General features: G+C 41.7%; 2 protein-coding genes across 2 annotated transcripts in view; both read right to left on the bottom strand.

The window, feature by feature from the left end:
* Positions 1-335: 335 nt before the first annotated feature.
* On the bottom strand, positions 336-5554 carry slc29a3 (solute carrier family 29 member 3). Its single transcript, XM_018667089.2, has 7 exons — positions 5418-5554; positions 4260-4366; positions 3782-4172; positions 2778-2860; positions 1935-2161; positions 1280-1442; positions 336-1012 (listed from the first exon to the last, which is right to left on the bottom strand). The coding sequence occupies exons 3-7, from the start codon at positions 4103-4105 to the stop codon at positions 382-384; spliced, it is 1428 nt and encodes a 475-aa protein (XP_018522605.1). The 5' UTR covers positions 4106-4172; positions 4260-4366; positions 5418-5554; the 3' UTR covers positions 336-381.
* Positions 5555-7868: 2314 nt separating this feature from the next.
* Positions 7869-22214, bottom strand: part of unc5b (unc-5 netrin receptor B) — a 46775-nt gene continuing 32429 nt past the window's right edge. Inside the window, 15 exon segments of the mRNA XM_018667090.2 lie at positions 7869-10543; positions 11042-11220; positions 11337-11501; positions 12076-12225; positions 13499-13738; positions 13827-14001; positions 14387-14474; positions 14593-14961; positions 15369-15563; positions 17957-17989; positions 19974-20138; positions 20501-20668; positions 20783-20963; positions 22066-22155; positions 22157-22170. Of these exon segments, the coding sequence (XP_018522606.1) occupies positions 10378-10543; positions 11042-11220; positions 11337-11501; positions 12076-12225; positions 13499-13738; positions 13827-14001; positions 14387-14474; positions 14593-14961; positions 15369-15563; positions 17957-17989; positions 19974-20138; positions 20501-20668; positions 20783-20963; positions 22066-22155; positions 22157-22170 (2378 nt within the window). The 3' untranslated portion in view covers positions 7869-10377.

Raw genomic sequence — 22214 nt, 5'->3', positions numbered from 1 at the left:
TGCCAAATGTATTTTGCTAGATGAAATACTGTATAAAATAAAAGCTTTGTTTTTAATGCATTGTTCCTTATGGACTGCACTCCATGTAAATGTTTCTCATAGAAGCACTTCCTCATTTCAAATATACAGCCCTAAGGTTTACATCATTAGCCACATCCGTGTAACCACAGCGCATATTAATGTGAGGTATGAAGGAGTTAAGGCTTTTGGTCAAGAGTGGCAATGACAAGCTTATCAAAGCTTTTCCCTCATAGCAGACAACTGGCTTTACTGGTGCATTTTGCATCATAGTACTTAGAGGTTCTGGTATTCATCCACTGAGGGGACACTGTAGCTCCACTATACCACTGTACATGACTAGTTTATTGTCCAACAGCCTGATCAGATAAAGTGCACAATAAGCACAGAGAATGCAGATCCAACAGCAAGTCCCAGAGTGAGGAAGAAGGACATGACAACTCCTGTGGCCTCTGCCAGCTCCCGAGGTACCACCTTTGGGCCATAGATCATTGGTAGAGTGCCTAGGTAGCCGTTTGAGAGGCCTAGCAGGCAGTTAAAGACCACAGGGTACACATCATGTGTGAATAGCACTGTGTGAAGGTGGTCCCTCGGCTGGTAGTTACAGAACATGAAAAGTGGGACCATGAAGGAACGACACAGCACCAGTATTGGCAGAACTCGGCTGGTGGGGCCCGGGACCTGCAGCCAGGCTGTGGCCTGCCTGCCACAGAAGTCTGCTACATTGTACAGGAAGAAACTGGTGAGGGGCACAAAGTAAGTGTTTGTCCAGGGGCTGCCGCTGTCTTTGTGGACAGATTGGATCCCTGAGGATACTGCGGGGAACACCATAATAGAGATGCAGAAGACATAGAAGACACTCAGGCCCAGCACCCATGTCTTCCTGAGGATAGGCTGCAATGGTGGGACGGAGACTCTGCTCTCTGTGCCTGCAGCGCCCCCACCTTCACTCAACGCTCCTGTACTGGTGCATGTTGCTGCCAGCATGTAGTGTCTAAAGAAAAGAGAAGCAGAATGCAGCATGTTTTAGAATAGCTGGTTTATCTCAAATCCCTAAAAAATCTTCGTCTTTGTCATTGTTTTATTATGAGCATTGGTACTGACCTAAATCAAACAGCAGCTGCAAATTTAAAATGCACATGCAAAACGACTGGAACAGGTACATTTGAACATATTTTTTTAAATATAGAATTTAAACCCACTATGAGTAGGTTTCAACATTTCTAGCAATAGAACCAGAGTATCCTTGTTTGCTACTGACCTTGAATATGCCAGCTTAGGCAGCAGCAGATATGAGATGATGCAGAGCAGAATGAAGACGTCAGCTGTCAGGAAATAGGTCAGAGCGCTGTCTGTCACATCCTTCGCGACTGCCAGGTCCACTAGTGATGCTACTGCACTCAGTGTGCCTCCCATAGCCTGGCCTGAGACAAAAACTGGACTTCAGCTTATTGTGCTTGTGCTTGCAGTTGACTCAGGAATGCTGCAATTTTGTTAGTCAGCATACAACTCTCCTAAACCCATCATGCCACCCCATAAGTTCAACCATTTTCTATAACTGTTTATTCCTGTCTTGCACCAGACAAGAGGCACATTATGATAAGTTACACAGCGATCTTGAAGTTTCACGCATTAGAAATCTAAAGTATTTTTTGGAACATCAATGTTTATTCATTAACATGAAAATATATGCAACAAGGTGCACCAAAATACAGGATCATTTGTCCTGTCAGGGAAGTCTGTTGTACAAGTATAACATTTCTATAGTGTTCTATTTTGTATTTTTGTTGTATTTGATCAGAGTGCTACATAGCACATAATCTATGAATATCAAGACAGCATAAGAAGTATTTGTACAATGGTACAGTATAAATAGTGCAAACAAGAGACACCCCTGACCTTAATGAGAACAGTACCTGATATAAGGGCCTGAGAGATCCTCATGGGAAAATGCCCACTGATCCCAAACACACTGCCAGAGAAGAGGTTGGAGGCTCCACTGACAACAGCCACACTGGCAAGCGTGCCGACAAAGAAATCCACCCTGTATTCTGACATGTCCACCTTCACCAGCGCCGTGGTCACCACAAACACCAACAGGATCACAAAGAGAGATGACAGGATCCGAAAGTTCGAGGACAACCTACCAAACCGAACACATACAGATGTACAGGTATTAGGCTGATGTTGTGTGTTTATGCAAGTCAGAAAGTGCACACTCTGGATGCAATATAAATATACAAACAATGCTGACTGTGTCTACACCAATGTGAGACAGTAAGCTATTAATTACAAACACAGATAATCTTAAATGCTAAGGTTGGAGGCAAGTGGATTTCTCTAGTTGCCTCCAATCTTAGCACTTAAGACTACCATGACCTGGATGACTGAGAACCTTCACAGACAACACAGATAATAAATATAAAATGTATTCTGCTGCAGAGATATGACAAAACATCCCCTCTGTTCCCTGTTATCGCAAACCAGGACAGACTGGAAGAACATACAGAAACACACTTTAAACACACAAGCATTTAGAGTCCCAAAGTAAATGACATTACTGTAGTCTGTAAGGCCTCACAGAAGTCAAATGTGCCATTGTAACACCCATTACAAAAACATCCACTGACAAAAAAACAGAACATGTGATACTGTTCTAAATATAATTTATACTGTATATGATGGTTAAAACAATGAGAGACTCGACAACCATGTGTGTGTGTTGTGTGATGTGTGTTGTGTATGTATGGGATCTCAACTTGTTAACTAGGACGTAGTTGAGAATCAGACACAGCACAGACGGCACCGTGGAGGCAATGGCCAGATAACTCTCAAAGTAGTCCTGTGAACAGAAAAGATTAAACAAAATCTGAATTTTCTTAAATATGAGAGCATGCACTCATGCATTCACATAGTGTTTCACTCAAAGAAAGAGGAAGTGAAAGGAGAGGGCAGAAATATAAAAATCTAACTAATTCTTTCCTTCCTTATATTTGCTGTGATACTGTTTTAAGTCAAATCACACCAAACACTAATGTCAGAATAACAGAAATCTGTAGAACTCATCCAGACTGTTTCACTGATCTGACAGCTGTTTGTCTTGTCTAAAATAACAGGCTTGTACTTATCGTTTTGCTTCTACAAACTGGTCAATCTTAACTGAAATTCCTTTGGAAATAGGTTTTCTGTTATTTGCTCAACCATTACATCATAACTAAATGTCACCATGATCTTATTTCTGCATCCCATCAGGAAATGCAAGCTTTAGTAGGTGTATTGTGCAGATACAGCGAATCAGAATTAATTGTTCAACTGTGAAGGTATTTAAGACAATCGACCATTCTTTCTTGAGTTGATGGATTCTTTCAGTTTACTACATAAAAGTGACAGACATTTTTGTAGCAGTTGCAACATTTATGTTCATGTTGATATGTAAAACTACTACAAGTTTCAAAGCAGATCCTAGATTACCTACATTGTGTTTACCATCCTGACTTTCAGCTACAATATTTGTTTGCAAGACATTTTTCTTTTACCTTCTCTGACTTTAACTTAGCTTTCCTCAAAAAGCCTTTAGTATTTCTAATTGTATAATTGTGTTACAATGGAATTTCTGTCAGACGTGAAAGGACACTCAGTCCCCACATCTGTCACAGGATCGTCAGTTCCATGAAAGGCATTCCAAATGGCATAAATGTGCATCTTCCTGTGTACACACAGATACAATAAACATGGCATTGTATTTAGTTTCTCTCTCACTCACGCTGAGATCTGAACGGTGATCCTCACTGCCACCTTGATGAGTGTTGTTACTCAGTTTGTAGAGCCAGTAGTGTTTGGCTGTTATGAAGAAGTTCCAGGGCAGCAGGGAGCCGATGCCCATCAGGAAGAAGATAATGTACACCAAACAGTAAGAGTCCTCTGGACTGTAGCGTACAGCAAGAGGCACAGAGGAATGTTTGGGCAGGAGGGATGCAGAGGGACTCTGGTCCTCATTCTCCTCGTCCTCAGATATGTTGTGGTTGCCAAGAGCAGTTGGAATATAGGAGGAGTTGAGACTGGGCTGCACAGGCTCTGTGCCGTCCATTTTCAGAGACAGGGTACAGGGTCGAGACAGTAAAAGACCACTAAGACACGAGGTGTTGAACAGAAAGCTGCCAAGGTGAAGAAAAACGTGAGTTAAAAACATCACTGTAACATTATAATGTTATTGCAACAAGTGGGGTTTGGAAGAGACTTACATTTACTTGTGTTTGTCTGGAAAGGAAAATGTTATGAAGCCATAGTCTGGAGAGATCTCTGTGCTGGAGCTGGTGAGGATCAATCCAATCGTCTAGATCCTGTGATGCTGCAATGCAAGGAGTCAGATTTAACTCTGAGAACAATCACTCAATTCTCTGTATAATAACTTCGCAAATGTAAACACTGAACATGACAAACTGCTACCTCAAAGTGGATCATTAAGGTACACAACTAAATTGTGACTCATCATCATGATTCACATGAAGAGTGAATGTGACATGAACACACTGCCCCTTTCTCACTGTGCTACCACTGCACCAGCAACATTGATGGGGGGCCCTGGCATCATTACTATTTGGCAGCAATGTGTGGATGTGAACCCACTGCTCTCCCACAGCAGGAATCAGCCCTTGACTTAAGTAACTGGAGTTAGGGCTTGGCCATTTCCACACACAGTGGAATTCTTCTAAGTTAAATACTCTCATCAGGTAGAGCAACTAAGTATGTCACCACACGTCTTTTTCTCATGCATGTGATTGTTTGACGCATTATTCTGACTCTCAGTAGTCACTTGTTTCATCCATTATGTGCACAAAAAATAAGCAGTGAATGATGGAAGAGCAGTCATGAGACACGATCGGAGGTGCTGTGAGTTAAGTGGAAAATAGAAAATAGAAAAACCGGTTTTCACTTGTTTGCACAATTAGAGGTCATTACTTGAACTATTTAAAGAGGTTACAGCAAGACTGACCTGACAGTACAAAGCTGACATTGCATGCTAAAGCATCATGTGTGCCACTAATGAGGAACCGGTATTCACATGATGCTTACCCAAGAAAAAACAATTACACGAGCTGAAACCTCAGCCTACAGTTTCATTCAAGGAAGCGCAGTGTGTCTATGGTCAGTGCGGACAGCTGGTTTCACGGAGTTGTTTCTACTACTATCCATCGCAAAAATATTCTGCTCATTCTGTCGTGGTTTTCGTTATCATGGTGTTCAGGCGAATAGATACATGTCAAGTTTTATCTGTCCAGTGTGGAGTCCTGTGTATACAATCAAACACGAGGCTAACTAAGTGGGTCTCCCAGCCTTGAACCGACTGTGCGCAAACGTAGCTGACCCACTCGACTCCCGGCTATATAATATAATCGTACCTCAGTGTCGGAGACTCCTTGGCTGTAGCTTCTGTCTTTTCTTGAAGAGTAACACTGACACAAAAATCCATTTCACAGCAAATTACTTCTTTTCTGGTCAGCTGACCACCAGCAGCAACAACAGTAAGACATCCGGTACGAGTCTTTCAGAATAAAACCCGTATCTACACAAACCTGAACCAGACCGGCTCAAAAAGTATATTTCGCAGCATGGCAGCGAAAATTACACTAATAAAACACTTATATTAGGTGTATGTTTATTTTAATCGTATTTTTGAAATCAAAACTAAATCTTTAAAGCAAGAAATAGCACACGCTATTATTCTGACAGCTTGATACACATACCGGAAGTTTTTGTTGTTTCCGGCGCAGCTTTTCTAAAAATAAAAGCACATGTTTACTAATTCTGTAAAACTGAGTTAATAAAAAATAAAGTTAGAGATATTACTTGTCCAAGTAATACTAAATTGTTATACAGAAATGCACGCTGATTCCTACAAATGCTACTAACGTACAATACTTGAATGTACTTTTTGAAGAAAAAAACAAATCAAATAAATGGTTGCAATTCTGAAATCTGATTCAAAATGAAGAAATACAGCAAAATGTACATATTTACCACTTTCAAAGGTACAGACACAGAAAAAAGTTGAGCTTTCTGAACCTTTTTTTGGGTGGGGTGGGGGGGTGGGGTTTAATAGTGCAATAAATTTCACTGAGAGTATATGCAAGTCTCTACTATTGAGCTCTCAAATTATAAAATTTAAAGCATACAAGCAGCTTAATTTCTGGTGTTACATTTGGTGTATATTGATCAGATTTTTTTTGTTCAAATCAGATGAAGATAAAATGGACATAATGTTTTAGGGGATAACTTACAAAAAAGACAACTGTTGAAACCAATGGTCCTGAAAAATTTGGGGATAAAAAGTAAGAGATGTCAGTTTGAGTGAAAACAGTGCATGTGGAGAAGTGTGGGTTACTCATAATATGTACCAGTAGAGGGCACCAGAGGACAACAAGTTCAGCCATATATCATTGCGTCTCTGGGATAGGAAGACAATTACAGTACCTGTGAGGGGAAAAAAGACCTACACTCCTCTTTACTGTTAAACATGACACCATCTGGTGATGCAGTGTGTTTGACTGGTGTGAATACCTGCGGACACTTGGCTGTCTGTGCCACATGAATGGACACCACTGGACTAAACTAATCACTATCAAATGAGCCACTGTCCAAATGTGGAGCCTGTCCAGCTTACAGCTGCTGAACTGCTGTTTCCCTCTGGTAACAACAGATCTAATTGTGCAAGACCAATCTGTATTAGTAGTACACTACAAAATGTTTATTTCCTTCCACCACAAGCCTAAAATCAAATGCATCCTATTTTTACTTACTCTACAGATTAAAAACTAAGCACTGATTTTTTTTTTTTTTTTTTTTTTTTTTTTGTTTTTTTGTTTAGGAAGATGTACAGATCTTAGATACCCAGTGTTTCCTGAGCTCAAAAATTTTTATCATTTCATGATGCACAAGTACAATATTTGTTGTAAACACCATATGCCATATCACATGCATTATGTTCTCTGAATAATTTTTACATGCCTTCAAAATAATATTATTATCACTGCTGATTTATTCACTAAAATGTAACAAAAACACTGTGTGTAGAGGTGAGATTGAAGCTGCAAGCAGCTTTTATACCACCACTTTATGCATTATAAAAGGTTCAATTAACTCATGCATTGAAGGGTGGCATATCAGTCCTCAATTAGCAGTGCATCTAATGAAACAGGTGCAAAGTGTTGCCTGCTATTAAGACCATATACTGCAGTACATATTCACTACAGATGACTCACTGGCATATTTGTTCCCGCTGTAAGAGCCTAATCTGATGAATCCCCACACGTCCTGCACTCATAAAAAAAACTGAGTTTAGATCTAAAGGCCCATAGTCGATCCTTAAAGGCCACTATTAGTGTCTCTAAAACCTTGTTAATTTGAAGACTGGACAGCCTGCCAGTTAAAAGCTTTCAAAGCTAAATGGACCTAAAGGGAATTTTCCAATGAGGTGTGAGGAAAAGAGGGACAGGTTGAGTAGCTCTGCATTTTCTGTGAAAATGAGGTGTAATTGATAAAAACAGAGATTCCATTTAACGGTGACTTTGTCGTGCCAAGGAGCTTCAAAGAATCCTATCATTTGGCCTATGGATTTTGGTCTATGGATAATTTAGCTATTTGTTGTTTGATTTTGCAACAACAGGTTTTCAACAACAAAACAAACAACACAAACACTGTTGTTAAACTAAGAAATATAATTTATTGCATAAAAATTATATTTAGTTACAGGTAAGAAGGCTAGACGTTTATTTACAATTGGTACTTTACAGAGATAAAATAATGTCACTGAATCCATTTTGTGTTTTTGTAAAAACTTCTTAAACAAAAGGCAAATTTTTTCTCTTTAATGGGAGCAAGGTAGAATCCAGTCCAGTTCCAGAACAAATTATCCAGAGCTATGGCCAAAGATCCAACAGATACTCAAGAAATCTGGATGAATAAACACTGTAGTCTACAGCTAGTCAGTCTCTGTAACAAGATTTGAGGAAAGAAAATAGTCCTGCAGTGTTCAGGGATCCAAAGTACTGAACCGGTCACGTTCAGTGTGATTTCCTCACAGACAAAGATCTGCAGGGCATGAGTTCATATTAGTCCCAACTTGTATTGTAGCCATTGCACCATACTTTGTGTTGTTCTTCCATGTGTGCTTTTTCAGTAGTCAGTAATTCTTCTGATTCAGATGGACAGCTCCTACACAGACTACCATCACCACTCTTAAACCACTTCAGGATACAAAATCAAAACCCTGTCAATGCCCTGGTCTGAAAAAATAGAATTACTCTTCCAGGAAACAAAAGAAGTCAAAATGCTTTGCTTTTCTTTTGTACTTGCATAGCACTTACAAAGAGAAATGACAGACCTTAAGCGTGTGCACACACTGTATTTGCACACTCACCTGCCCACTCACTCACTCACACACACTCACACACACACTTATGTTTTCAGTTCATTCACACAGAACAGTGACATGATTCACTGCTGAAGAGGAGGGATACTGATTGTGTTTTGGTTTTTGTGGTTTCCAAGATATGAACACTTTTTTTGTTTGTTTTTGCTTTTGAGGGAGAAAAAGACTCAGTAACACACAGAAATTAAGTAAAGAAAATACTACAAATGACAGCATTTCAATTCCCGTCTAACAATAACTGACAGAACAATATTGATAATGCAAATAGCTTGAGGACCCTGACCACAAAGCAGGCGGCTTAGTAAAAAGGTTAACAATATGTTATCAAATTGGGAGAAGGGAGACGTAATGAGTTTCACAGCGATAGATAGACAGATGGACACATAGATAAGTGGTGGACAGAGAATACATCTAAACATAAGCAGTTAGTGTTGAGGTAAATTTTATGGTCCCTTGCTGCCTAGTTGATTCAAGGCAAGGCTAATGTATTCAGCAATATTCATCTCTGAACAGTGGAAACTGCCCCCTCAGTTACAGCAAAGCAAAATGCCTATGAAATAAAGCGTACAGCATATTCACCTGGACATTTGATCACCTCTAATCATGTTTTACAGCTCATATTTAACATTTTGAATAGATACACAATATTAAAAATGACAAATAAACATGGTTCTGTTATTCACAACTGAGACATCCACTGTGCACCTAAGTCTCCCATTTGGCCTGCTATTCTAGAATCAAAAGTAATATGCAGCAGCTCAGTAGCCTAAACAAGCACAAATGATAAAACTGGTTCTATATGATCATAACAGCAATGACAATGCAAAAAAAGGAATCCACAAATATGGATAATAACTTAAAGAGCGTTCCCCAAAGGAAACTTTTAAGGGATGACCAGAAAGCTCTCCTGCAGTTTATTCTCAACAGATCGGAGGAGTGTGGCAGAGCGATAGAGGAATGCGAGGAGAGATGAAAGAGAAACACCCCTGTGAGTCGGAATGATATGCCAAGGCTTTGAGGCATTTGTTGGTACAATATAAAGAGTCAGTCCATCTAGTTGTCCACCAATTCTGAAACAAACTTTACAATTCACCCTCCCACCACAAAGAAGAGGCAGCTTTTTTTTCCAGCCCAAAGCGATAAGCTCAAGCCCTGAAACCTTGAGAGCTCGGTCCTCGATTTGTTGACAGTTGAAACAGTTAAGAGAAAAAAACCTAACCTGTCTGATTCTGAGCCGATTAATGACCAGTTTGTCCGCATGTGTGTTGGAGTGTGTCTGTAGCCTGAGGAGGTTGCAGACAGGTCAGCGCTGCCTGTCATTCACTGCCCACACAGAATGACAATGGAGAAAACAAAAGCCCCTGCCATGAGGTGAGATGGTGTGAAATCATGCACTTTCATGCTGCTACTGAAACATTAGTAATCCTGTGTTAGCGTTTGTGTGTTTGTATTATTGTGCGTGCTTCAGTGTGCTGAATACATGGATTTTTTTTGTGTTTGTCCCAAAGCTTTGTTATTTATATACAAGAATATTGTCATTTTCAATCTCTGAAGAGCACAGTCAACACCACACGTAACAGATTTTACACCCATTCTGTACCTTCGTTACACTTAAAATGGTTTCACATCTTGCAGATGCAACATTGCTTTGGAGGATTCAAGCTGAATCAGGTTAGCAGTTATCGTAGGATGGCTTGCATGGCAATGGGTTATGGCGGATGTAGCTACAGTCGCTGATCAGGGGCGAGTGAAAAGCGAGATGAGGCAGAGGTGATAAAGTAAGTGAAAGAACCAAAATGCTCTGTGGGCTTATGATGTGTGCCAGGGTGTGCATATTCATAGGCAGGTATTCTTATTTCCATCACGGTGGTAAAAAAAAAGAAAAGAAAAGAAAAAAAAATGTCTTGCTTGCTCTCTTGTTCCTTGACCAATCAACAATCCCCATCTGTTGTCATGACAACTAGCACCTCACTTTTGCCCATCTCTTCCAGCGCGGTCGCCAGAGAGACCAGGTCTGCGTCACCTTGGTGACAAGCTTCCCATAAGTCCAGTAGAACACCTGTGGGGCTGGGCTTTGTTGCAAAGTAGTTCAAGTACCTGAGGAGTAGAAAGATGGGGGAAGTTGTAAGACGAGAAGGAAGCACACTTAACATTTAAAGTCATTAATACATATTGCAAATACTGCTGGTAACACTTTATTTCAACAGTCCAATATTCATGTCCAACATACTTCACACAGCAGGACTAGCTAGTTGGCAAGATGAAATATTGTCTGAAATTTTGTTTAGCAGCGTGCAACATTTATAACTGAATCATACTGAACTTAATATTCAAGTCATGGTTTTAAGATTCTATTCAATATGACCAGGATATAACTTCTTTTTTAAGTCGTCTGTTTAAATTTGTGTTCATAGTGTCACACATAACCTAAACCCAAAACAAACTCCAAATTTAAACCTAATACCTGGCTGTGGTTAGAGAAAAAGGTTTATCACTCGCTAGTTGGAACTGAGACCCTGACTATCAGCTCTGGACTCTACAGCTTAAGTGTGACCAAGCTGCCTTTCACACATAAACATGTGAGGCTGATCTGACCTGTCAAAGCCCAGACTACGTGCCAGTAGTCTCCAGTCACACCCGCGAGCGCTGGGTGCATCCAAACTGGCACAGATCTTCTGGCGAATGGAGTCAGGCAAGCGAAAGGCATAGGGTCCCACTTGAGAGGAAGGCAGGCAGGTGCCTCCTGAGGGGAGGGGCGAGTGCGGTGGTAGAGTCTGGATCGACAGAGATGGAGAGAAGACATAATTTTGTGTTTTATTAGCATGACTGTGTGTCTTCCATAGCACTATTACCTATGTCTGCACAAATGTGTTTTAGCTGTTACCATTACCTCCTGGATGTCCGTATGCAGCTGGAATATCTGTCCCTCCCCTTCCACCTGTCGGACACAGATCTTACAGGTGAGCTGTGACACAGCCAGGCTGCCTCTCTCTAGGCTGAAGGTGCAGTGCAGAGGTCTCTGACTGCCGCTCCAAATGTGATAGAAGGGGATCTCCTGTCACGCGAAGAAAAATGGTAAAGCGAAAAGCCGGATGAAAAGGGGTCTCCACACTGTGATTAAAGTGTCTTGGTCCTGAGCAGCACAATCAGCAAAGATCTAGAACACAGTTTCCATTCAAGGCATGTGCAATATGCTTTATTTTGATACTGGGTGTTTCTACCAACTAGGTCTCCATGTGTCAGGGCACAATTTATTTCTAAAGCACACTGTCCATAAATTAGAACTGCTATCAGATTCCCTGTTTGTTTATTCAGAGAAGGTTCAGACTGCAATCTCGGAGCTGCCGCCAAGAGAATGCAGCAGAGAGTTTCGATGTTTACAACAGCAGTGAATACTATAAAGCCCACAGGCTGTATTCACTAAGAAAATAGCCTATCGACTGAAGTGAAATTAAGAGTTTATCAGACTGTGGTTTATACTTATGAGGTATTGCTTGTTAATTTTTAAGTATCAATACTATCTTTAAGCTTCTGATGATGTGTCCTCTATTCAAACACAGCCAGGCTGCTCTCCTCCAGACCTACATTATAAACATACAAATTACAAATTATCAGCCACGTTATTTCACCTGGTACTTGGCCAGTAGTTTGCTTCTCCAGTGAGTGTGAGGAATGTCGTGGATGGACAGACGCAGGTTGTGGTAGCTGTCTTTGAAGAGCAGTGGCTTGGGATCCTCCAGCAAAACTCCACCTAGACTCCTTTCCAAATCCAGCACCTCCTGCACAGTCAGAGACGAGACCGGTTTAGGGACACATTTATTTGATCAGTTTCATTATAGGTTTACTGTATAATTATAAGAGATTTGAGAGCATACTTTCTAAAATGCTAAATTAAAATGTGTTGTGCATTCTCTAAATGTGGGGGTCTCCAAATGGAAATGTGTGAGAGCTAACAGTCTGAAAGCTGTTTGAACTTTAGCAGCCAGAAATCATGTAATGTGATGCCAGTAAGCTGCACACAGCAAGCTCATGTTTACTACCCCGGCTGGTCTGTGAACACTTCATACAAAAGGGACTGAGAGAAGGAAAATATTTAACGTCAGTGAGTCCAACTTTCACTGGATGGAGTCCCCACTTGCTGTTTAGTGTGGAGCTTTTATTGTGCTGTACTATTTTGAGGAGTTTCTAGTGGGACATGAAGATTCAATATGTGACACAAGAATGTAATTTGATAAAACAGGGTGGATCTGCAGGGTCAGTTAAGAGGGGATGGTACTCCTCTATTGAACCGCTATGGAAATAAGTTATATTGAGTTTTCTTGCTATTATTCTGTGTCACGCTTTGATTTCACAACACCTTGTTTGTGTTATATTCTATTTATACTTAAGCTCTGTTACAGAGAGACCTTGCAAAAACAACTGACATGATGGATGACTTTTTAAATAAAAAGAAAATGCAAGTGCAGCTTTGTAAATTACTGGTACTGCACTGCATTAAAGGAGATCTCCACTAATTTAACCAATCACAGTCCGTTTACAGTGTCTTGGAAGTGTGTTGTGCATTTGTGAAAAAAAGTTTTTTTGTGAAAAAATAAGTCTATTGGGGCTCCAGAGGGAGCTGTGTAAAAGTCATCTCTGCTTGAAGCTAGCTGCTCAAAGCTACATTAGCTGTCACTTGCATAACATACCTGAATCTCCAGCAGGAGAGTTACATTATGAGTAACGCAGGTGCCAGGTTTTGACAAGGAAGAAGAATATGTGGAATAAAGAACACATTTTGCTGGCTCTGCTGCATTGATTTTGATCCTTTCTTTGCGTCCAACAGTTTTATAGGAGTGCAATGCTAAATCGGTGGAGTACTATTTTAATATTTAAACTACAAGTATGATAATGCCAGACTCGCACTTAAAAAATATGAAGTAAGCAAGTCAATAGAAGTGAAAACAGAAACAGGGATGCATGGAGAATAAATTTAAACAGCAGGACAAACTGATAGAGGTTCAGATATATAGACATCCACACGGACAAAAGAGATAAACACACAATCAACACCTTAAGAGCATGTGGTGTGTCATGGATGCAGTAGATCCGGAGGCTGTAGTCCAGGGAGAGGCAGGGTGCTCGGGGTGCGAACAGTGCCAGCTGCAGGCGTTTGCAGGCAGGCTGCGGAGGGCAGGACTGGCCCACCAGGCCATATGTTCCCAGCTGCTCCATGAGAACGTGGCAACACTCCTCCTCCAGCTGCAGGTAGCACGGAGATGACAAAGTCTCTTCGCCCACTGTCAACACCTCCTGAAAAATAAGATTTAAGTAGGGTTCAGTGATGCCACATCAGCCAGTCAGATCTCCATCATTTGATGCTAGTTTTAAGCTGCCGGACCTCCCATGCTCCCTGGTGCGTCTGAGTCTTGAGTGTGAGGGTCCAGTCAGGTGTGGGTGTATCTAGCTGGGCACAGTGGGGCAACGTAAGGACCACAGGACGATTCAGCAGCATGCCGGATGGGCCACAGCTCACAACAGGACTTAGTACAGTCTGACTGCCCTCAGAGGGTAGCCTGTAAATGTCATACACACACACACACACACACACACAGGGAGAACACCAGGCATTTTAAACAGTTGCTTCATTTATGAAAGAACATCGTCACAGTTTGGAACACGCTGGTATTGGTCTGTGAGGCAAACCGAATATCAAACTTCCAGTTTCAGAAAATTGGCAAGAAATGAATCCACTCCAATATTCGTGTAGAAGTTGAGTCAATTTGATAAATTTTTTATCCTCAGAGGAAGTGATAGAACTTCCAAATAACCTTCAAGTGGCTCGCAGTGGGTGAGTCTTGCATGAGAAATGTCTGATTGAGGTTAGAATAAGGTCTATTCTGCTTCGTGTTTGCAAAGGAGATGAGTGAAATAGAGGGAGAGGAGATGAACAGCACTCACGTTGTTTTGTCCCACTTGTTGATAATGAGGTACATCTCGTAGAACTTCCCCTGGGGGATTGTGCCAGGAGGGACCAGCAGACTCACACCTAAAGGAGAGGGCATCATGACTTGTCTTATGTGTGATTATAACTTCACGATGAGAGCATATAAATCCTCCCATTTGTGCATGATAAGACAGCTGGGTGTGGCAGGGTTTGTTATTACCTGTGTTGGGGATGGTGAGGCGTCCTCCCAGGTTGCCCATGGTGGCGCTGGTGCTCAGCCCAGGCTCTCTGGACAGGGTGTGACTGTGGTACTCTCGCTCTCTACCCACAGTACCCACTGACTTCAGGCTGAGGATCTCCCCGTCACCTGAGCCCATGTCAGCGGGGAGCTCCAGGGAGGAAAGAGTGGAGGAGTTGTACACCTTGATTTTGAGACTGGGCAACGGGTCCAGCAGGGGAGAAGTGGTCATGGGGATTTTGTGGGGGCTGTCGTTGACCGCCTGCTGCAGGGAGAAGAGCGGTCCACGGAAAGCCCCCGCTGTGGCTGTCAAATCTGGAGGAGCTGAGGGATGCAGAGGGTGAGGGTTATCTGTGAGAAAAGGAGAAGAGAGGAGCTGTTCTCTTATCACCAGAGAAGAAACAGGCAGAGCTGAGAGAGCTAAAAGTGACGCGAGTGAAATGGATTAATGTTGTTAATTAATATTTGATGGCAGGAGAAGGGATACCATAACAAATGCTTAAAATATAAAAAAGTGATGCAGCAAAGAATAGAGAATTGATTAAGTGAGAGGAGATAACGGTATAAAGAGAATTCATTTATGGGATGTTATAAATAGCAGAGTGATAATGAAATGAATTGTGAAGACGTTATGCCATTAAAACGAGTAAAAACAGGAAAAGCTGTGAAAATAAACACAATGATAAAAAGAAAAATGAGATGAGAAATGTGTATTGAATGGTGTGTGTGTATGTAGGTGTGTGTGTGTGAGAACTCACCCTGTCTGGGAGGCTTGTAGTTGCCAGGGTGGAAGGCGGTGGTGAGAGCGGATGAGGAATCAGTGATATCTCCGTGGAGATGGCGGCGTCTGCGGCGATATGCGAGCCCTCCCACGCACAGCGCCAGGATCACACACAGCAGCAGGGCTACCACCAGACCTGCATAGACGGCTACACCCATACCTGGGCCCAGTGCTGAAACAAGGACACAACGACAGACATTGTAAAGAGACACATATGAAAACATACAGACACAAATGCAAGGGAAATAAAGGGGAGAGAAAACATCATTTATGAGGTATCATCTAATTTACTACACTTCCATTATGGCAGGAAGTAGTATAAATTAGTTACTGTAGTCTAAGTTAGTCGACCTGATCAGACTATAAACATACTGAAAAATACTGATGATCAAATAATCTCTCTCCAGCGATTCTAGTGATGGAACTTTCGACTATATATTTCAACACTGACATGTTTGACCACCTGACTGATCAAAAAACGATCAATAAATGAATCAGTTAAATGAATCAGAAAATGGTTGCAGCGCTTTGTTTCACAGAATCTTCTAGAATAGGTTCATATTTTTTCATGTATCTTAAAATGAAACTGACATGCCAACCAGCACATTGAATGAAATATTGGTCCCTTTCATTTCTCCTCATGTCCATACTGGGCTTGAAGGCATCCCTCCCTAACTTGATTCCAATGTAACAGATGGAGATGAAATCCACTGTGTTTGTTCTGTGTAAAAAAAGTTCTGCTGAAGCTAATGTGAGGCTTCAGCAGTCTGAGGAAGTCAAGTTAAGTGTGTATCTTCCAAAGTTACAGTCATAAAAAATTATGCCAATGAGTTCCATGCAGTGGGGTGTACGGTTTTAAAAGTTGCGACAAAAAATGAGCCCTAGTCAGTCAGCATCTGCAGATACCCGAGATGAGGTATTGGCAGTGGTATCAGGAGAGAGAAAGTTGGATCGGTGCGTCACTTCAGCTGAAACCTTATAATGCATTTTGACACAGAACTAAGACTGCCCTCCATCTGTTACATTGGAACTAAATTAAGGAATGGATCAGTTCACTGCCAGTATAGGAAGGAGACATGATCACAGTGACAGACAACTCTTTTAGTATACTTTTGGGCATGTGTTTTAAGATAGACTAAAAAATGTGAAGCCATTCTCTAACTATGGCTGTATACCTGCTAGGATATACCAGTGTGATGACAGCTGCAGCTACAGCTTTTTGATTGAAAGAGATCATTCGGGAAAGGAACATTAATAAACAGCTCCTAATAGCTCGCAGGGGGAGTGTCTTATCTATGCATGAGGAAGCTGGCCTTAACTTCACCTGCTCCCCGTTGAGCTCCCTCTCTTCTGTCCCACTGGGCGATTGGTTGTGGCATACCACAGGCTGCTTAGCCCTAACTCCCCAACATTAGCAGATCCAGACCCAACCCAGACACGTGAGCCAGTCACACCACACCAGAATAGAGATGAAGACAAGGAGTAAGGTTGGCGGGAGAGACAATGAGGAGCAAAAAAGAAGAGGGGTAGACAGGCTGGATAAACAGAGGAGAAGAGAGCTAGTGGAGAGGCAATTTGGCAAAAAGTGATAGGAAGAAGCTAGATAAGGTTGTGATTTGTTGAGAGGACAGAGGGATTATAAGTGTGGTGAGGAGGAGAGAGGAGATAAGGATAGCAGTGCTTGAGGAAAAAGGCCTGTGTTAAGAGAGCAGGAGAGAGTGGGGAAGAAGTTGGAGGAAGCCACAGACACTACAGAGCAGCAGTGTGAGAGTGCAGAAGAGAAGGGGTGGAGGAGAGGAAAGCCGGAGGCAGATGGGCTGGCAGAGGAGAGCTCCCATGCTCACGTGGCGCGATGGAACCGAATCCGACAGCCGTCCGCACTTATTACCAGGAAACGGAACAATAGCGAATTAGGTGCATTACCGTGGCTGCTCTCCCCTGAGCCCACGTCACATTGAGCCAGAGGAATTACCATCACTTCAAATGTAAACTATATCACAGATTAACTGAAAGTCAGAAAGAAATCAACTGTTTTTCTGCATAGCCTGTGGATCAAAGGCTCTCAGCTTAGAGAAATGTCATTCTGCTCCCTCCCTAACAGAGCTTACATTTTTTTTCTCTCTGTCATGTTGGGTCAGAGCCAGATAAACTGTGTTTGGTCAGTTTGTTGAATTATACCAACATTTAGTAATCTATTCCTTGTAATTGTAATTGTTTTCTTCAAATCTAAAGTTGCAGCAAGCTGTTATGTAAATGATGCAATGTGCTAACATGACACCAGCTCAGAAACCTATGCTATACTTCAACAGAGTAATAGATAAGATGGAACAGCAACATTCATGAGCCAGATGGACAAGAAGGTGAGCTGAGTCTTCTCTGAACTCGATCTGAGATGACAACTAAGTGTGGATGGACAGACTGAACACAGAACACTGAACACGTTCAAATCCATGTGCCAGCACAGATGTTAGGACTCCTAACCTGTACGAGCACACAAACAGACACACGTACAGTACAAACAGTATGAAGCAGTGAAAGAGTGAAGTCATGGGAAGGTGAACTTACGATGGCTTGCATGTTCAATAGAAATCTTTTTATCTGTTTGAACAGGAGAAAAAACAAGAGAAGAGGAAAAGAAAAAAACACAGAACATAAAAATGGATGGACTAGTTGTTATGCAAATGAGAGATACAATAACATAATACAAAAGCAGAAACGGCAAAGTAAACAATAGCTCATCAATATGAAAATAAAAATGTAAACATAAAAGGCATACTGCAAGCAAGAAAACATACTTTATATCTAACCAGTAATAAGCCTCTCTTGTGGGAATGTGTGAGAATGTGCAGCATTGTGGAATGAAGTTCGGTATGATTGTTTACATAATGCACAGTACAAGGAGAAATGAGAATAAAAGCCTATTAGAAATGGGTGTGAAAGAGCTCGGGATCATTTGGATGAGAGTGGCAAAGTTAAAGACAGTTCTGAAAATGAACAAGGACACTGGTGTTGTGTGGTACATGAGGGACAGCGTAGATTGGAACAATGCTTTTATACACCCCGCGGGGTATGTTATCACCTTCATCCTATGAAAAGAAAAACATAGACGTCCAGATGGGAACAGTCTTTACCAAGATAACACCAATGTGAATCATCGCTGAGTGGTTGGATGAATGTCGAGACCATATTTCAGGACTGTGTCACGTACTAGATCTCAAACCAAATAACCCTAGTCTCCCAAGCATCATCAAAAGACCAAATGATCTCCTAAAATCTCCCATTCATCCAGTAGCAATTAGAATCCACTAGGATGCAGTGAGGATGATGGTTTGTGGCATGTCAAAGCATTTTACATTTATGCCAGGTTTTTAGCCGATGCTCAGAGGGATTAACAATGAGTGAGACATTATTCTATTGTTTTGTCTCTGAAGCATGTGAAGAATGCGAGGAGTCATAATGTCATCAGGATATATGTGACCACAGAAAAATCACATTAACGTGCCGGGAAAATAAATAAGTCAGTCAGTAACCTGCAGCTTGTCAAGTGACACCTTTACAGATTTTCTACATCACAATGTGTTCCATCTTCCCTTCTCTGTCAGAGCTACTTGAGTGCATTTTTTCCTGACAGCCTCCTGAGATCGCTCAGCTCTCTACAGCCAAATCAGACAGTGTGTATTTGTCTAATCTGGCTGCTCCGTGGAAGCCTGTTTATGTCAGGACTCGCGTGTGAGTCTGATAGAGATGGAACACAGTGCTGCACTTAATGTGGATATGATCCCCCCGTTGCACGTGCATTACGAGGATTGTCTGTATGTTTGGGAGTGTTGGTTTGTGTCTTGTGTGCGTATGTGGTTTTAAGCGTGTACTTGAATGTATCTCACTGCCTCTGTGGATGTGCGTCTCTAAGATTCTAATGCGCTGTCAGCTGGATTCCTCCCAGCTCATCACGGGCTGCACATTGGGTGTCAGTGTGAGTCTGACTCACTCTCATATGCTCTTCCCTGTGCTAATTTTTCGACTTGGCTGTGTCATGCTCACTTCCCACTCCATGCACTCCGTTAGCATGCACTTGCTCAATCTCTCTTTCTCTCTCCCCATCTGTGCTTTTTAGATGTGGATCACTTGCCTTCTCTCTTTGTGAATCTACATTTTCCCTCATGAAACATCTGTCTGGGATTTTCATCTCTCTCTACAACATTTGGGCTCTCACCATGCTGCAATGGCTAAACACCTTGGCAATACAGTTCTATACAAAATAGCTCTGAAATGAAATACACCATATAAAAGTGAGCTATGAGCAAAGAAATCTCTGCCTGCAAGACTTTCCTTTATCAATTCAACAACCACCTGAAGCAGTAAATATGCTGTTAGAGAAGTGACCCCTATAGATTCCTCAGAAACACTGCACTCCTTCAGATATTAGACAGGTGAAACTAAATTAAACAGATGCTGATCTGTACTAAAGGGCAAACTGAAGAATTAGGATACATCACATCAGGAAATATATATATGAGCCAAATATTTACTCTCTTTTGACATTTAACAACCACAGTTCAAATAAATTGATCTGGTGACTTACTTCGTGTACACAGCCCCTCAGTGCAGTTTTTACTCTCCATCATGCTGCCACTGCAGTGCTTTCCTCCGTTCCTGGGTGGGGGGGCTTGGCACTCGCGACTGCGCCAGTGGGTGCACTCTGTCCCACAGGCGGACCACTTTGCCCACTCTGTCCAGCCTCCATCCACTGGAATGAGACAGCAGAGGTGTGAGTCAGCTAAATACTGGGCATGACATGATGATGCATATGTAATGGTTTGAAGTGCAAGATTTAGCAATTTGGAAAATGCATTCTGTATTTTTTTTTTAAACGACTTTGGAGTCAGGGTGGTCTGATACACAGGGCACAGCAATAAGAGCCAGAATGGTGTGTGACAGTAAAGCATAACAATGTGTTCCTGATATACAAGACTTTTTTTAGCCGACAGGAAGACTGTTTCCTGTCGGCTAAATTTTTGAAAATTCATTCTGGTATTTTTTGGCCCATTTAGGAAAATTCCTGATATTCCAGTGTGTGACTGCTTCATCTTAAATAATACAGATCTTCACCTGGGCACAGTGTGGTGCAGGTCACTCTCTGGAAGGGTGGACCCTCACAGAAGGCTCCTCCATTCAGAGGGGCAGGATTGGTACAGCTGCGTGTTCGCCGCTGCCAGCCCCGCCCGCACTGAGCATTACACTCTGACCACTCAGTCCAAGAAGACCAACCTCCACTCACTGACAGAGACAGACACACAAAAAAGTAGTGACCACATTGACATGATTAATAGACCAATCTCGCCAAATCCTCAATGAATGGCAAGTGGTGTGTGTGAGGTGTGAGAGTGTTACCATAAACAATGAGAGTAGCAGTGCTGCTGCGTCTTTTGGCCACCACGTTACGAGCCACACAGGTGTAGTTAGCGGTGTCTGAGAGTCTGGCCTGTTTAATGATCAGATCATGATCGATGGTGATCAGGAAGTTGGAGTCCTGCGATGGATCGATGACATCCTCGTTCTTCAGCCAGTCCACCTGCAGAGAGTCAGGAACAGACCATACACACCACTGGAATAAAAACTACAAAATTTGTTACGAGATGTTGAAAATATAAAACTCTCAACCCTCTGTGTTTTTTCAGGTTTGAATGATGGACCTTCCTTTAATTCTTTTGGCAGATACTTCTTCACATAAATCATTGTACAAATCAGCAGGTGTGTATGCATAAACACGAGTCAGCACATCACCCATTCAGTAAACACTATAAACCTGCAGAGTATTAAGCCATAGCAACATGCCTCAGAAACTTAATTTGGTATTGATCAGACACTGTCAATATTTGATCATTCTTAGTCTAGAAAAATATAATTTGTGGCTTCTTTTGGCCAAACTCGCTTTTATTTTCGACATATCCTCCTTACTAAGGTAATATCATAGAAAACACCATAAATACTACAATTAGTATTCATTATGTAATTCCAGTTAAATGCTCATGATGATCATAATGTGCTTTTACACTTTAATGCTATACACTTTTATGTCACATAATAACCATGTTATTAAAGCCACTAAAAAGAATAAGACAGCTTGAGAGAGCATAAATATTTACTAAGTAATAAAAATCAAAATTTCTGAATAAACTGTTTTCTTTTATATATATTATATATTAAATATACTGTTGCGCTGCTGTTTTATGAGAGAAATAAAACTGTCTGCTGTAGTGCCGTAGCAGCTTAGTGTTAAAACATGACACAAAGTGGATTTAAGCACAGCCCTTTTTGCTTCATTGCTTAAATAACTGAGCATATTATTGCTGATCGTTATATGTTTTAGGGAGTTTTTTTCTTGATGGTGCCACGTAGCTGGATAAATCTCTCAAACTTCAATGGCTCATCCTTTGCTCCCTTTTCCTTTATGTTGTTGCAGACTGTAGTGCATAAATTTGTATGATTGAATATTGATTAGTTAGATCTCTGCTTTGCTGTCTCCCTAAAATAGATGGACTTGCAATACTCCACAGAATATAAATATATTTGAGCTATTTATTATCGGCACAAATTTAACCCGGAGGGAGATGAGAGACCAACAAATGAAATAACCAGGTGATGAGAACAGGGAAGAACAGGGAGAGATGTACCTCAGCAGCGGGCATGCCCTCTGGGGGGCGACACTGCAGCAGCACCTCCTGCTCGAGTCGCACCTCCCGCCCCAGCGGCTCCTGCTCGAAAGTTCTTCCTCAGGTCTACAGTGGGCGACACAGATGTAGTCAGCAGTTAGTGAAGGCTG

The sequence above is a fragment of the Lates calcarifer genome, linkage group LG16_LG22 (assembly GCF_001640805.2).
Source record: "Lates calcarifer isolate ASB-BC8 linkage group LG16_LG22, TLL_Latcal_v3, whole genome shotgun sequence".
Taxonomy (NCBI): domain Eukaryota; kingdom Metazoa; phylum Chordata; class Actinopteri; family Centropomidae; genus Lates; species Lates calcarifer.
This window is presented reverse-complemented; position numbering and strand designations above follow the sequence as displayed.

Coding starts and splice junctions, on each gene's coding strand:
- slc29a3 (XM_018667089.2), bottom strand. CDS start 4,105: ATGGACGGCACAGAGCCTGTGCAGCCCAGTCTCAACTCCTCCTATATT. Junction 2,162..2,777: donor AACTACGTCCTAGTTAACAA/GTTGAGATCCCA, acceptor TCGGTTTGGTAG/GTTGTCCTCGAACTTTCGGA. Junction 1,013..1,279: donor CCTAAGCTGGCATATTCAAG/GTCAGTAGCAAA, acceptor TCTTTTCTTTAG/ACACTACATGCTGGCAGCAA.